Source organism: Lingula anatina, chromosome 1 (genome assembly GCF_051362555.1).
Source record: "Lingula anatina isolate TDL-2025a chromosome 1, LinAna3.0, whole genome shotgun sequence".
In the NCBI taxonomy this organism is placed as follows: Eukaryota; Metazoa; Brachiopoda; class Lingulata; order Lingulida; family Lingulidae; genus Lingula; species Lingula anatina.
In genome coordinates, this window is record NC_141767.1 from 69,188,017 (window position 1) to 69,204,256 (window position 16,240).

At 36.8% G+C, this 16,240-nt stretch overlaps 2 protein-coding genes across 9 annotated transcripts in view; one reads left to right on the forward strand and one right to left on the reverse strand.

Moving 5' to 3' along the window:
• Positions 1-10,083, forward strand: part of LOC106166446 (single-stranded DNA-binding protein 3) — a 53,428-nt gene extending 43,345 nt beyond the window's left edge. For 4 of the 8 annotated variants that reach the window (XM_013545012.2, XM_013545018.2, XM_013545017.2 and 1 more), the window contains 10 exons: positions 601-659; positions 960-1,054; positions 1,392-1,434; positions 2,137-2,172; positions 2,792-2,843; positions 3,428-3,487; positions 5,495-5,550; positions 5,811-5,877; positions 6,325-6,461; positions 7,539-10,083. In XM_013545012.2, coding sequence (XP_013400466.1) covers positions 601-659; positions 960-1,054; positions 1,392-1,434; positions 2,137-2,172; positions 2,792-2,843; positions 3,428-3,487; positions 5,495-5,550; positions 5,811-5,877; positions 6,325-6,461; positions 7,539-7,664 — 731 coding nt within the window. In that variant the 3' untranslated portion in view covers positions 7,665-10,083. Of the gene's footprint in view, positions 1-600; positions 660-959; positions 1,055-1,391; positions 1,435-2,136; positions 2,173-2,791; positions 2,844-3,427; positions 3,488-5,494; positions 5,551-5,810; positions 5,878-6,324; positions 6,462-6,767; positions 6,842-7,538 lie in introns of all 8 variants that reach the window. The other 4 variants (XM_013545015.3, XM_013545016.2, XM_013545013.3 and 1 more) reach the window with 4 other exon arrangements.
• LOC106166441 (uncharacterized) lies at positions 9,608-12,551 on the reverse strand. Its single transcript, XM_013545001.2, has 2 exons — positions 12,367-12,551; positions 9,608-12,110 (listed from the first exon to the last, which is right to left on the reverse strand). The coding sequence occupies exons 1-2, from the start codon at positions 12,421-12,423 to the stop codon at positions 11,823-11,825; spliced, it is 345 nt and encodes a 114-aa protein (XP_013400455.2). The 5' UTR covers positions 12,424-12,551; the 3' UTR covers positions 9,608-11,822.
• Positions 12,552-16,240: the final 3,689 nt, after the last annotated feature.

Consider the following 16,240-nt stretch of genomic DNA (forward strand, 5'->3'; position numbering starts at 1 on the left):
GCTGATGAAGGAGATAGATAATAAGATGGATACACAGAATTAATGAAAAGAAAAGACTGAAATGAAATATTTCCTGTGCACAAGATCTCCACAATGTTATAACTAGCATAGTGAGAGTACTTGACCTTTTATTACTACCACCATTCATCACTTAAAAGTGAAGCATTGAGCAGTTCTCTTACTGCACTACATGTGATGGTGCATTTTTGTCTGCATAATAAATACAAAAATGATTCAAAGTAGATTTTATCCTCATAGTTATTCACATCGTGATGCAAGTTGGGAATAAAGGATGACTGGTGTGAAATAAAAAACCAATTTCCTAGCTATCTCTTTGGTGGCAATAGTTTTCCTGCTACTTAAGGCAACATTGCAATTAGAATAATATCTTGAACTGAGGCAAAATTGATGAATGATAAAATTCAACTTTAAATGAGATATGGGAAGACCTGTATTGCCTGCCACTCAAAGAAAGACAATAATGGTTCCAGTGAGTCAACAAGAAAACTATTACAACTTTCCTGAGCTCACAAGTTGTTAAGTAATTCACTCCTTTGTTCTACTTGCATGTAATTGATTGCAATATGTCCATACTTCCAGGTCCTCCTATGGCTCACATGCAGCGAATGCCAGGAAGAATGCCAGGTCCTATGAATCCTGTAAGTCAGCTGCTTTCTCTCAGTCTCTGTTGCTTCATTGATATTTATCCGTATGTTTTATTGCTAACAAAAGTAAATTGAGTAGAGATATGAGAGAAATGAAAGAAAAATGAAACTTAACACAAAGACAGGTCTTGGAAGATTTCTCACGATAAATTTTGAAAAAAAAAAAAAAAAGAAATCAGTTGGGAGGGCTAGAACCTTTTTTACAGTAATGTTATACTGACAATGACGAGTTGGAGTTTCAAATATTAATTACTTCAAAGGCTCTAGTTTTATGCTAACATGGCCCTGTTTCAGAACTATGGTCCAATGCGTGGCCCTGCACCCAATGGTATGGTACCAGGAGGGCCGGGACCTGGAGGACCAGGACCAGGCATGCCACCTATGTCAATGTGAGTACACAAAACAAGGTTTGCCATCATTATCTTTAATGAAAAGATATTAGAATTAATACAAATTAAATGCATGCACATGTTTTTATAGTGCTCCTGTTATATTTATGGTTAACTATGTTCAGAAGTCAGAAATAATGTTGAGTTGTATGCATATTTACCTAAATTAGTTCAAAATTAGTGCTGCCGTTTTCGCATTTGCTGTTTTGTACATTTTGCTGTAAATCTATACGTGTTGTACATATTTTAATATTCGTAATATTTATACTGTTGGTAATGCATAATATTTGGTCAGAAATTTTTTGTCCTATATATGACTGTTATTTCTGCCTTCCAGACCTGGACAGATGACCCGCCCCTGGCCCCCCTCATCTCAACCAGTGAGTAACAACTTCTAAAATAAACATGGATTTGTTCTCACTCGTACTGGATCGTGCGTTGAAATAGACATGTAACATTCGGTCCAGTATGAGACAAAATAGTTTAAAACAACTGAATGGAGCAAAACTTTCCTTTTTATATTTAACATCCATGTCTATGTGTACTAATTGTTCTAATTATACAGGATTGAAGTAGCTGGGCTTTCATGATCTAAAGATTTTATTGTAAAATTCACCTTAACATTCTCCCTAGCATAATATCTATAGATATGTATTAATGAGGTTGATTAGAGGCAGTAGTTGAATATGATCATTATATCACAATTAGTCTCACAATGTTAGTGGCAAGAAGATCCTGACCTTAACATTTCTGTAACGTCACTCAAGTCCTTAGCACTGTGATTGACACGGGTATATTTTCACTAATATTTGAAGGAAACTCTATGATTGATAATATAACTTTATACACAGTGGCCATTGGATTTTATATGCTGCATGTTTGAAAAAACAGGTGTTCTTTTGTTGGGAATTTTTGTAATTTTTTGTTTCCATGTTTGTGTTGGACCTTACACAAAAACCTGTAACTGTGACCCATGTAAGATATGGGGAGATGATTTTAACATCCAGTGGCCAGTAATAAAAAATTAATCAGAATGGCTGTTGATTGCACTAACATGGTATCTGTTTTTCTTCTCTATGTAGATGAGTTACTCATCTCCCTCGCCTGGAAATTACAGTGTAAGTGAGAAGATTTAACTTTAAAGCTGTTTTAGAAGCCACCATCTTGAAAAAAATACTGACTGTTGTAGCAATCATTTTGGGAAACAATTCATTTAAAAAAAATGTTTGGTTTCAATGAAGTTTGTTGATCTGAATTCATGCTGTAATGTCATGTAGAGCAGACTTTTTAATGAAATAAGTAAAAGTCTGCACCCTCTCTCTCTCTCTCTCTCAGAGGTTCTAGAACAGCTTTACAAAACAATCACTTGCAGCACTAATTTAGATTAAAATCTGCAATTCTGGGAGAATTTTGTAGATAAATGATTTGAGCAATATATGCTTATAACTCAGCATCAAGCAGAATTAATTACCAATTTAAGATTGACAGCAAAATGAGAAGTGTCAGACAGGACTCTTCATGCATGCTCACTTAACATGTGGCTTATTTATCACTTTAATGTTTAAAATCCATCTTCTGCTTAGTTTCATTTTAACGTAATTCTAGATAATAACAATAATGAATTCCTTAATGTCACATTTGTCATGTAAAAGCAAATGAATCATTTTGATAAAATTATGTGTTCAGTTTAACCACTGTGTTAGTAAATTTCAATATTTTATGCTTCTCTATATTCAGGGCCCACCAACAGGCGGACCTCCAGGAACTCCCATCATGCCTAGCCCCCAAGGTAAGCCACTTCTCAGTCGAACATCTCTCATTTTGTCCATTTTATGGTTTGTCTTTTTGTTTCCGATAGATATTGCCTCACCTATTTTGGTTGTGTTAGTTTTTGTTAGATACATGATTTTGGTTTGTATATTTTTTCATTTTTCTCCCTCATATTTTAAAGAGTTTTTTTTTCTTTGATCTTTTCTGAAAGGAAGTAAATATCTTGTGTCAGATGTCTCTCTGTGTGGAGTTTGGCATGGAAGTGGGGGTGTTCTTACAGAAGAGACAATATACACTCTGTTGGTGGTACATGTATTATTGTGTTAGTATGGAGGGTATTCAGAGGATAAAAAGTACCCATTGCAGACCCGTCATGATTCAATGTGAACATGAAATAAGTAAAAGAAGCATTACAGTATTATAACTCCCATACACAGCATAATGCTATTTCATGAAATGAAACTTTTTATTCTGTCTCTTTGATACAATGTGCCGTATGTCTTATATTGTTCAAAGAGGCAATTGATTACTTATTGGTTCAACTCACTGTAATGTCATGACTGCCATGGGTACTTAAGTTAACCTACAACTGGTTTTATTCAGGATCAACTGGACCTTACTCCCCTGCAAGTCACAGAATGAACTCTACTGCTGCAAGACGAGGTGATTGTTTGATGGAATTTTATTAACCCAACTAACACCACAATAATTGATATGGGAACATGTATTGTCCACTTGTCAAATTTCATTCAGTACAGTGCGTCTACAATCCAAATTCTAGTTCCTGTATGTTCCCACATGGGTTTTACCTCTTCTTTTGTAAATGTGATGGAAAAGTTCATTTTGACTTTAACAGGGGTAGCTTTGTGTATTTGGTTGTTTTTATTTCTTTTTATGTACAGACTGCAGTGACTGTACATACAATAAATTTCTCTATATGCCATTTTTTTTATTTTTGCTAACTTGAAATTAGTCGTCTTTTTCCCATTATAGAATTACCGTAGAGCTAAAGCTACACATCAGTTTAAAAGTTGGGCCTAAATACACCATTTTTCAAGTTTTTTTTCATATATTTCAAGTATTTTTCTGCAGTACTTATAAAATAGTTAGTTTTACTCAAGCCTGTTGAAGTCACAGTTAGTCTTAACGTGCACGTTAATGATATTGCAGCCTTGTTCTTTGTGAGAGTCTACTGATTCTCAACATTATTTCTTACTGTTCAGGATATTTTTCATAGTTGAATTGGTCTGTACATTTGTCAGCTTCAGCTGCCTTGTTATAGAGTCCAGCTTACAATGTGTCAACAGTACTGAATGCTACATGTGCATCTTTTCCCTGACAACATCTAATGTTATGTGACGTGCTGTACACAAGGCATGCTACACTGAGACTGCTTTGGTGTTAACCAAATAACAAGATATGCTTTTTTTTTCATATATGACAAGATTTAACCCACAGTTGTTTTTAGTTGTTATAAATGCTCCAGAGGAAACATAGCACTTACATTAATCATTGGATAGCTTCACTGAAGTCACGTGAAGTTGGGAGTAGTTGTCACGGGCTTAGTGCAGTGTCATATTTAACATTGGTGACATCATTTTAGGACTGACTTAATGCCATTTCTTAGATGCTTGTTTAAAAATCAAAGTAGAGCACATATTACTAACTATGATATTATAGGAACAAACAATGAACAGAATTATAAGTACCTGACTCTTATGTGCTGAATGCATTAGATTCATGCCTAACTGTGTGTGTGTGTGTGTGTGTGTGTGTGTGTGTGTGTGTGTGTGAGAGAGAGAGAGAGAGAGAGAGAGACCATTGGGTTGTTTGAAAAGCACACTTCAGGTCTGTTAGGCATTATTATTCATTTTCTGCCTTTTATTGTTGAATTTAATAACATTTTAAGACTTCTGTCAGAAAAACAATTAATAAAATCAATCATGAGACCTGGTAAGGTTATGTTCTCATGTCATTGGGTATATTTGCAGAAGCTAAATTAATTGCACAAGTTAATGATAGTGTACCAGTGTACTGCATAGCCAGTTCCTGGTCAGGTGTTGTTGGAAAAGGCTTTAGTTGGTTAACAGTGTAAGTCATCTGTCTGAACTAAAATTGGTAAATAACAAAAGGCAAAAGGACAATACTTGTTGTTTACCAACTTTATTTGGTACCCTACCAAGTGGTATGGCTTGCGTCGTTGTAAAGACGTATCATGTGCATGCTTGAGTGAGTTACGTGTACTTGTGTCACTGCTGCTTGTCCCTGTAAATGTAGCAATGACCTTCAAAGAATTATCAGTCATGTTTGCATTGAAAGAGGGTGTCATATGTATCATGGACACACTTATTCTGAATCATGAAAATGTTGTGAAAAGTATTACATGAAAGTCAGTTTCTGAAGTTATTTACGCCACTGATCTGTATTTTTACAAGTGCGTAGAATAATGAGTGAACACAGGTGTTTTGATTAATTCTATTGGTGAAAAGTTTTTGGTATTTAAATTGTCATATAATGTTTCCAGGCTTGCAGCAATTTATGAAGTTGGACTGGATTTCCTACATGTGCCCCCATGGACCAGAGATTGTACTTTGAGTGATGATAGCATAACCTGATTTGTATGGTAAATCAAATGGAAATATTATTTTTATATTCTCTCTCTCTTTACAGATTCAAGTTCTGGAGAGATGGGTTATATGGGAATGAAACCTAACATGGGAATGCCTGTAAGTCGTGTGGTATTTGTCATCACCATTGTAACATTGCACATGTTTGAAAAGCACTTTGCTGTAAATAGAGTTAAGGTGATATCTTTATGCTGCCTGTAATGCACATGTGGCAGCATCATTACCATGGTGAAGGAAAACTGAGTGAATTTTTGTTGAGTCTGGCATTTGGACAGACTCCATCGTGATGCTCTTGCAAAAAAGTTATTCATGTCATCGTGTCTTACATATGTTCTTCATTGTGTTCCTATTCCTTTCAGTTCCCAGGTATGGGCCCTGACAATCCTATGGGGCCTATGGGGCCAGATATGAACCCAGTTATGAATGGTAAGTGCTATAAAACATCCAATATCAAGACCAAATGTTCAGTGGGTGATTTTATCACAAGTGTATATTACAAACTTCAGTGCTGACTGGCTAACTTTTAAAACTTATTATTTAATTTCTTTTAATTTATGGAATGTTGTATCAGTACCCTCATTCTCATCAGTTGGTAATTTTATATGATGGTGCCATTATGTCATTGTACTTATCCAGCTCTTTATAGGTTGCCAAACTATTTACTAATAAACATATATGTCTTGAAGACTGGAGGCTTTCTTATGAGAATATGGTTGTTGAATGATGCTGGTTTTAAAAAATGAACTAATTAAAATGTAAATGCCAACTAAAGTGCCATTTAAAAAGGAAAAGTTAAAAAAAAATTACTCATTCATGCAGGCTGGGTATTTTGTAAGTTCTTTTGTTTTGTGATGCTGATACCTGTCACTTCAGGAGGGGATGGTCTTGACGGAATGAAGAGCTCTCCTGCCAATGGAGGCCCTGGGACACCTCGACACGATGAGATGCCACCTGTGAGTGCGGGGGACATGGGAGGCTATAATCTACCATACCAAGACAATGTAGGAAATGTAAGTGACAATCTAGCTATTAGGAGGCCAAACCAACACAAAATTCTGTTTGTGTTCTGCATATTTGCCCAAATGTTCTTTTTTTTCCTGTATCCCCAATGGTTGCAGTTGTTTGTATAAGTGAATTGAACCTTCACAAAGCTTTTTTCCCTTTCTTGGAATTATTAGCTTGCATATGTCTTCTGCAAATCTGGCATTACATATCATTCATAAGACCTAAGAAACATGTTAGAATTGTTGTTTTAGATATTCACACAGCTTTTTAGCAGTATCTCACATTTGCCCTTTATATCTTCTTATTGTAAGAAAAAAAGAAAAGACAAACCACCACCCCTACCCAGTTTAAACAATTTGGAATGGAATCTAGGTCTGGAGTACTAGTAAGTATCTGAAATCTGCCTTTACTCTGATTGCATGTATGTTGTCACTGCAGACATGAGAATGGAAATACCTACCTACCTTCCTAGAGACTTTTCCTGGGTCAATGCCTACTTGGCGTCATTTAACAAATTTGAACATCCAAGTTAAATCTGTGTGACAGAGCTCTTGCTCTGCACCTTTTGAGGTCCTTTCCAAAAAAATACAGGTGAAAACTGAGGTCAGTCTGAAGACAAATGGCACACCTGACACCCATTTAACAAGTAACAAAGGCCCAAATTGGTGGTTGATGGAAAGGGATGGGATAATTATAAAAAATCTTGAAATGGCAATTTTATCAGTCTCAGAAACAGGATTTGGTTTGGCCTCTTCAATTTGTTTTCAATTAAGAGTTCAAACTTGTTGAATATTTTCTTATTGTTAGTGTGCTTTTATTTTGCGTTTCTTTGAAGTAAAGTTAAATGAATCAATAAAAGTCATAGTTGACTAATTCACTAATAAAAATGTCTTTGGTTCAATCTATTCTTTGGGCTCCTCTCATATTTTCATGCTTACTTGTTCTCTTGCAGTAGAAGTGTTGGTGTATCTGGAGCTTCAGTAGAGATGACTAATATTCTAGAAAAACACACAGTAACAATAATGATAGACATAGTAGGGATATAACAGGCTACAATAATTTTTTCCATATTCTCCTTTCAGGACCACGGAGAATCGGCAGCCATTAAAGCCATAAAAGAAAGCATGCAAGAAGAAGCAAAAAGGTTTGAAAAAGACGTGGGTCCTCCGGGCCCCGACCATCCCACTGATTACTTTGGGATGCAATAACACCTCTCATGGCATGCTGGAACTTCTCACTTCATCAAAATCATATTATTTATGTCATGGATTACTCCTCAGATGAACATGTCTGCCCTTCACTGCCGGGCTCTGGTGCTGACTATGATAACATATGGCAGTGGAGACAGAGATGTGACTCCAGTGATACATTGTGAACATACAGCAAACAGAATGGCAATTAGCAAGCAGTTACAATGGTGACAGGCCAGGACCTAGAGAGACGGAGACAGAGAGAGACTGTGGAACCTTGTTATATTACCGAGACCTATGAAGCAGGATACAGAGTCAATTTCTTCCAATATCTTTCAACAAATGTTTTGATGTGAGACAATAAAGAAATGGAAATGATCTCATCCTTTGCAGAAGTCTGTGTGTGGGGTCTCATGTAAAGTAGACTCTTTAGGTTTGGACACTCTTTGTTAACCAGAGTGAGTGTAAAAGGACTTGAATAGGTGACATTACCTGTGGGGTTGTTCAGTCGTGTTAGTGTCTGGCTGTTGGGGAGGGTGACATGGAAAATGCAGTGTGACACTCTCTGGTTCATGATTAAATAAGTGGCAGGACTCTCAAAGATATTTTTTAGAAAGTAAGTAGTAACTGGTCTGTTTTACAGAACTGCTGATTAAAACAGGTTCAGTAGTTTGAAAAAGGGAGATATTCTTTTAGAAAAAGGAGGGGGTTGTATATATTTATATATACATATTAATGACCTAGAAGAAAGTAACTTTTTCTTCTAACTCAGCAAGGACCTGGTCGATGAATAAGTGAAGCTTTGGAACTTCACAATTTTTAAACTGTAATCAAGATGCTGTTGAAATGTCAAGGGCAGACACCTGTAGTTTCTGGATGGTGAAATGACCACAGTCTGCAAACAGGACGTGTATTGTAGAGGTGTCCTGGATGTGAAGTGAACTAGTGTGGCAAGTTGAACCATTAAGACTACTGCAATACCAAATCAAATTTATTATTTATATATATATAACTTATTTTTAATGTACAGTCATTTTGTTTAGATTCGTAGCTGTGAGTATTAAAAATAAAAAAGCAATCCGTCAATGTGGTCATGTTGAGAGGTACGTGTAGTTATGGGTTGGGGCTTTCCTGGGTCATGAAAATCTCATTTTGTTCTTTCATGTTTGTTATGTTTCATATCTGATTCAGTGGACCTGAACAAGAGTTTTCTGTATTTTTCTGTAGTTCTTTGTACAGTTAATTGTGGCAGTTATCAAGAAAAGTCATCAAGATTTATTTACTATTGTATATTGGAATGACCGAACAAGCACCCACAGTTGAAAAACACCATTTATATGGGTGTCCTTAAGTCTAAGAGATCTGTACTCCCTTCTCCCACCTTTTTCTTTTTCAGAAAAACCTGTGCTTTATTTCTTGTAAGCCTTATATTCTTTCTTTTTTATGTGTCAGGTTTATTATTTTACTTATTAGAGGTAGAAAATCTTTTAGATTCAAAGATCAATGTAGTCAGATAACTATTTATTATCAAAATTTATTTCAACAAATTATAAAAAAAGGCTTTAAAAGTAGCATTAACAATGAGATTGCTGACATTATTTATTGGATTATGCAGAAGGTTGTAATCAGCACACCCTAGTGAATGTATGCTACAAATATTGAGGGCTGTGATGGTTCCATGTGAAATGAAATACCTCAGAGATGGCGCCACCATAGGCACATTCAGACGACATGAAACCGGTCCAGCCCAGACTTAGCAGATGTATATATTGAAACTGAAGCATTCAGTGTGACTTTCACGAATGTATTAATATTTAATTATTATTTTATCGTTTTTTTTGCAGAACTCTTGAGTTCTCACAGATTGTGCACAAAGTTGTTTAAACTGGCTGCTTTGTATTAATTCCAGCATTGTTCAGTCTGTCTGTATACTATTAATTTTGGCCTGTGAGATATAGGTGTATTGTGTACCAGTGTTGTCAGCTTGTGAATAGATTTATGAGTTAAATGGCTTTGTAAGATACTGCAGTTATGTACAAAGAAAAATACCCTTAGATGTTGGTGCAAATGTTTATTATATCCAGTAAGCATATAAACCCACCTCCCCTATTTTTTTTCATTTATATTTTCTTAATTTCTCCCCCTTAGAATGGACCAGACAACAGTTGAGTTCATTCCTTATTCAAGGGGTGGTGGGCTACCAAAGAGACAGCTTTGATCAATGTTCTTGATCAGTAGACTTTATTTCAACTTGTATGTCAAGTTGCATGGGAACTATTTTAGCCAGCATTGACAGTCACAAACTCAGCAGAATAAATCTGTTACCAGACCTGGTGAACTCCATGCTGTTTATCTTCTCCTAGACTAGTTGTTGCATCTTGTACTGTGACGGAGGCATTTAAAGGAACGTAATTAAAAAGACCAATTGAAGACTAAATATTGTGTTGTGTTTATTCTTATTGATATAACGGCAATTGTGAAACATTTACATCAAGTTTAATAGACTATAAATCTTGAAAACTGCAATTCACAGACTTTGAAGAGATAAGGATACGTTTTATATATCAAAATAAAGCAGATTTAAGGATAGAAAAGCATAACATGACTTGAAACGTCTTTTGCTAATATATGCATAAAAACACCATGAGTTTCATAAAATTTGAAATTATCTGCAGGTTTTTTTTATTTGGAGAGATGGCAATGTGCTTTCACGGGGACCAAAGAAATATTTAATTGACTGCCATTAGCATTATGTACAATCCAGTACAATCCAGTGTGCTATACACTAAAAGGAAAAGTTGCTTGAATAATGCATTTTTTCTCAGAAGACGTGATTTGAATCACAAAATTGTTATCCTGATTGAATATTCCATCATTAAAGCCTAGATAACATTTGCCATGCAATGTCTGTACGGTGAATCCCTTCTCGTGCAGCGGCTGAGCGGAGGCAGACGGTGCGAAATCGTACGAATTTATGGTCTCCGTGGCCTTTACGATTTTGTCGAGGTAACACTTATGACAAATTTTGAAAACTGTAGTCCGTAGCATTATTGTAGATGGCATCGACAGTTCCCGTGCGGGCAATGTTCGACGGACTTGCGGAAATTGTGATTTTATATTTGAACCTTTAAATGGTCTCTTTTTCTTCTACCTTTGGTAGGCATGACATAGGAGGCATGACATTAGTTTCAAACTAAGTGCAATTCACTTGCACGAAATTGAAGTCGTGCGTTTTCTCGTACTCACCACATTGGTGCTAAAATCGTAGGAATCTGCATGGACAACGTAGGCTCCGTTAGATCATTTTCAACCGACAAACCGTATTTTCCTTTCGTGACTTCAAGGTCATGTCAGCGAAATGGCGCGACACATAATGTAAACGTACTCACGATGTCATAAAAATCGCACAGAAAACCCTATACTTCATTGCATGGCGTCCGTGGCAAATGTAATCTAGGCTAAAAGCAAGAGTGCACTTGCAGACTGACAACTGTGTTAATAAAATATACCAGGTAGATATTGTGTAATATAACGTTGTCTAACCGCATTTCAGATTGAGTTAATGTTTGGAGTCAATTAATTATAAAAAAACATTAACTATGGATTATTATTTTTTAATTTGAATTAATAACTCATTTACAACACATCTCAGAAAGAAAATGACTTTGGACTTTAAAATCCATCGATTATTCATGAGAAGATTAAGGTGAGACTGTACTCAAATAGGACTAAAAATTAAATTTTTACCTCCGCCAAGGAGGTTATGTTTTCACCCCTGTTTGTCTGTCTGTCTGTCTGTCATCAACATAACTCAAAAAGTTACGGACCGATTTTGATGAAATTTTCAGGAACTGTCAGAAGTGGGCGATCCGGATCAATAATCAATCGATAAACAAAAATATCGAAAATTAAGGGGTGAAGCGGCATTGGATGGAGACTTTGTTGCCTTGGCGGAGGTATGCGCCCTCTGAGTGCTTTTCTAGTTATTGATAAAATCAACAGTAAGTCCTTACAGAAAAATCCCCAAACCCAATTTGACAATATGCCAAAAGCACCTCTATTCGTACAGATTGTAAGTAAATATTTCTAACTTACAGATATTCAAAGATGAAGGGCGGGTGTTTTGACAATATGCCAAAACTCCCTACAGCCTATCGCGAATAAAATTTCTAACTCTTATGGCAAAACAGCTTGCATTGCCACGAGAAATTGCCATACAACTAGAGCTATAAAGTAATGCTTGTTGTTGAGAGACGCTGCTGCAGACAGCCTACTGTGGGCATTGCAGTTATCTGTGCTGCAGCAGAGAAAACAGAACTTCCTGTCGTTGACCGTGCGACACTGGGTGTGTGCGTGGTCACTGCAGCTGATCACCGACATGGCCTCGGTTCCGATTTTGGCCTCCAAATGGGGCTTACATCCACGATGGTAATAATCCACGGCGCCTTTGGTCTCTCGTGAGATCTGTAACGAATAATAAGGTATATATACTTTATGTGAAATATTAATGTAAGTTATTTGAAACTGCTGAGTTGAATTCTTGAAGAAAAAATTAAGGGCAGTGAGGAAAATAGCTTAGCCAGGGTGGGGTGTTCTTAAGCCAAAACGTTGATACACTGTTGCTGTTTGGAAATAATTAAACTTTGTGAAACACACACAAAAATTAAAAAGAAAATTACGTTTGTTTTCTATTTTAATTGTAGGCCTATACTACACATACCCAGCAATGCCCATCAGCACACTGGACGGTGTTGAATTCCCTGGTATCGTCACACATCTTGAATGCAGTATGAGTGCAGTTTTGACAGATGCGGCCCTGAAAACGCACGATAGAAATAAAGCCAAAGAAGGAGAGAGGAAGGTATATATCTTCAAACGACTGTTTTGAAACGATACATTTACATAAAAAATCTTTAAATTTGTTTTACTTTCCAGATCGATCGAAAAGCTGTAATTTTTCCTGCCTCAAAAACTACTATCCAAAGGATAAAGGTTTAACAAAATCATACTCACGGTGGCGTCTGAGAGGAAAATGCAAATATAGAAGAAAAAATAAGCAAACCCATTTACCAGAACAATTACTGCTGTTTAATATATCAATACAATGACATTATAAAGTAGATTTAAAGAAAAAAGAAGAGTGAATGAAAGCAAGAGGGTTAAACACATTTAATCATCTTCAAATTTTCGCAAAAGATGGATACTGAACAAAAACTATACAGAAAGAACAATTACATGTTGGCGCTGGGGTAGTAGTGGTGTGATTGTTTCCACTGCGGGGTGTCGTCTGCGTCGTTTCCGTCTCTGTTTGGTCACCGGAGCCATCGTCCGTGCTCGGCCCCTCTGTTGAATGATGGGTACTGTTGAATTCTGAAGCGTTCATTATCACAACGGTGACGTCTGGATCATCGTCTGGAGCATGTGACGTTGCCATGGTTACGGAGTTTGTTAATACATGTGTCGTGATGCTAATGGTTTCTCTGCTGATCATTTCAGTAGCTGAGGGTGCCACGTCCACCGAGATAACTCCACTGATGAACAAGGACAAGAACAAACCTGGATAATGACAATAATGCGCTCTAACTAAAATGATGAGATATTTCTAAAATCAGAGATGTAAATATTGTCAGTTATTTTTCCAGAATTGACTGTGATAAATTGTCGCAAAGCCTTTGATACAGTTAGCTATAGCAATGACAAATAACCAATTTCAAGCCGAGAAAAGTAAAATAAAATCTTTGAGTAATACACAATAGGTGGTTAGAGTTATGTGCCCTGTGGAACAAGTCTGAATTGAGTCAAATATGTACATTCATGGCCCAGTCACTGGTGTTTTCAGTTGTAAATCCCGAAGGAGACTTTGGGAAGTTTGTGGATGAGAAAATCTGACCGCAAAAAGAAGGGTATTGCTGATTGCGTTGGAATCGCCCAAGGAACTGTCTTTAAGAACAACCAGAGACAGCGCACAAAGCAAATTAACCAACCATGCATCAGTACTGGTCGTCCCCGTAAGGCTACAGCCTTGGAGGATCATAAATGCTACCAGATATGTCGTAAACAAAGGAAGATTCGCCGCTACCAATGGCTCGCCAACTTCACTGCCGCCAAATGCGTCATTGCTTCTTGTTTCATGTAATCTTCGAGAGAGGATTGCTGCAGATTGAGATGGGATCTGCTGCCCACGGTTGTACTTCTGTCCATCTTTGGGCCGTTATCCCATGAGAGAGCGTAGATGTTGTATCTTGTATGTCCTCCGTATGCTACGGTCAATTTGGTAGTTAGTTTCTTTTCCAATGTGGCAATGCTGCATTTCACCGTGCTTGCAAAATACAACAATTCTTCAAAAACCAGGCTATTGGGCCAATAGAGTGATCTGTGTATTATCCTGGTTGAATTCCCATAGAACGCTGTACATGTTCTAGACTGTGCACAAAGGAGGAGAGAGGTCCACCCAACTGCACTGGATGGGTCGAGACAGGATCTTGCTGAAGAGAGGACTAATGTCAGCCAGAGGTACATCAGCAACTGGTCGAGTCAGTGGCACAAAGTGCATAAGAGTTTTCATGTCATGACTTTACCTTTGGTTGATTCCGGCGCTGTTTGCCAATTTTCGCTTCCTTGAACATGACATTTGCTTTTCGCTATAAATTGCTGATAATTAGTCAGACTTATGAACTATCACCAGAGGGAACCCAAACAGAAATAAAGTTTCCTTTTATACTGTATTTGAAGTTAGAACACGGGATTATAATAAAACACCAATGAGCTAGTTGGATTTAATGCGCAGTTAAAACATTCTGTTGAAATTTTCCATTATTTGTAGAAAGCGTGTGTAACTGGGTGTGTCGTCCAAGATGCAGATTTATTCCTTCTAACCCCGGTTTAATTAGAACGAAACACATTTGTCTCTTTTGAAGTATTTGGATTTTCGTGCCTGGCCTCTGAACTAACAGTATTTGGAACGACATTCGGTAAGAAAATAAATCTCAAATACATGTACACCGACTGCCCAGCAGGTTAATCTTTATCCTAATCTCTTCGATTAAACATCGTAAATACCCGACTCTGGGTCTTAGGTTCTGTGGGTAGATGATACTCAGCTACCCTGAGTTTCGTTCCAGCTAAAGCCAATCTTGTTTCCCTAGATAACCCTGAAAACCTGTAAAATGTATAAAGATGGCCAGGCACTGAATGGATGAGTAGACGGTTTTGTCTTTTTAGACAACTGGAACCCAGGGTATAATCACCAGCATTATCCGATTTCATCAAAGAGCATGAACACCAGAGAAATAAGCTAGCTTTATAGAGCTTTAATCTCAATAGGCTGGCGTGTATCAAGTGCTCCCGATCACAGGGCGGGAAGTTAACACCACCTGAGAAATTCACTCTTGACAGTTCTCTGGCTTATTCAATACACTTTCCTGTGCCCAACAGCATTTATATATGGGATTGTCATCAACGAGTTGGCTTCCCGTAAAGAGTACATTAGAAATATTGTTTGGAAGTTTTGCTAATTGAAAAACTATTTATTTTAAATAAATATGCACTAATTGCCGTAAATTTACAAATATGAGAGTGAGAAAAATACTAAAACCCGAACTATAATAAAATGATTTTAAAAATTAGTAGCCCCGTGTTAAAGCACACTTTTTTCATTTCAAGTTTTAGTTTTTATCTCAACTATAGTCCCAAAGGTCCAGTATTCTACAACGAATTTGATTAAAGGTACACTGTACGTGTTTGAAAATCCCCAAAATTCATATTATCTATAACTACATATCCTGCAAAGCTACTAATCTTACCCCATCCAATTCAGGCCTTAAAAACTACGAAACCCCTAAAATAAAAATACATGTACTTCATGGCGATAGTTCTCGATAGTCGATAGATTTTGCTCGATGTGACCATAGAATAAAATATTTTTGGATTCCCCTATTTGAGGCACAACAGTTTACATATGTAGAGGCCATGATTTAAACAAAAATTGAAATATCTGGATCAGGATCCGGCCCACCTTTAAACTGGACCATCTCAACATGCAATCACATGGTTTGATTCAGATCATTTCAGCCATTTTTGAGGAAGTTATAGAACTAGACAGGAAAGCTGGCAAATACACAGGCACTTTTCAGATATAAAAACCAATTTATATATAAACAAGCACATTCCAGTCAAAAAAGTATCAAAAATAATCCGATCATGCTCATTCATTTCAGAATTGGGAAATTAAAGCAATCTTATGAACGCCGATACCCACAATAAATAACCTGTTGTAACCACACAGATCAGTTGTGCATTTCCGCTGTGATTGATGATAGTTCTCGTTAATCAAACTGACAGGAAATTGTTCCAGAATGCTGTTATTACCACTTTCATTTTACTGCAACATGGTTATGGTTTTGGGAACACGTGTCGATATATTAAAGGGGTGGCAGCTCTTCGTTTTGACGCCATAAAACGAGTTTTCCTGGGGTAAACGACAATTTTCCCTTAGTTACCTATGGTTAATGAATCTGTTCCGACATTTAAAGTTATATAATTAATCGTTTGTTTTTAAGAGTATGTTTTTAGTAATAATCTCTTTAGATTTTAGA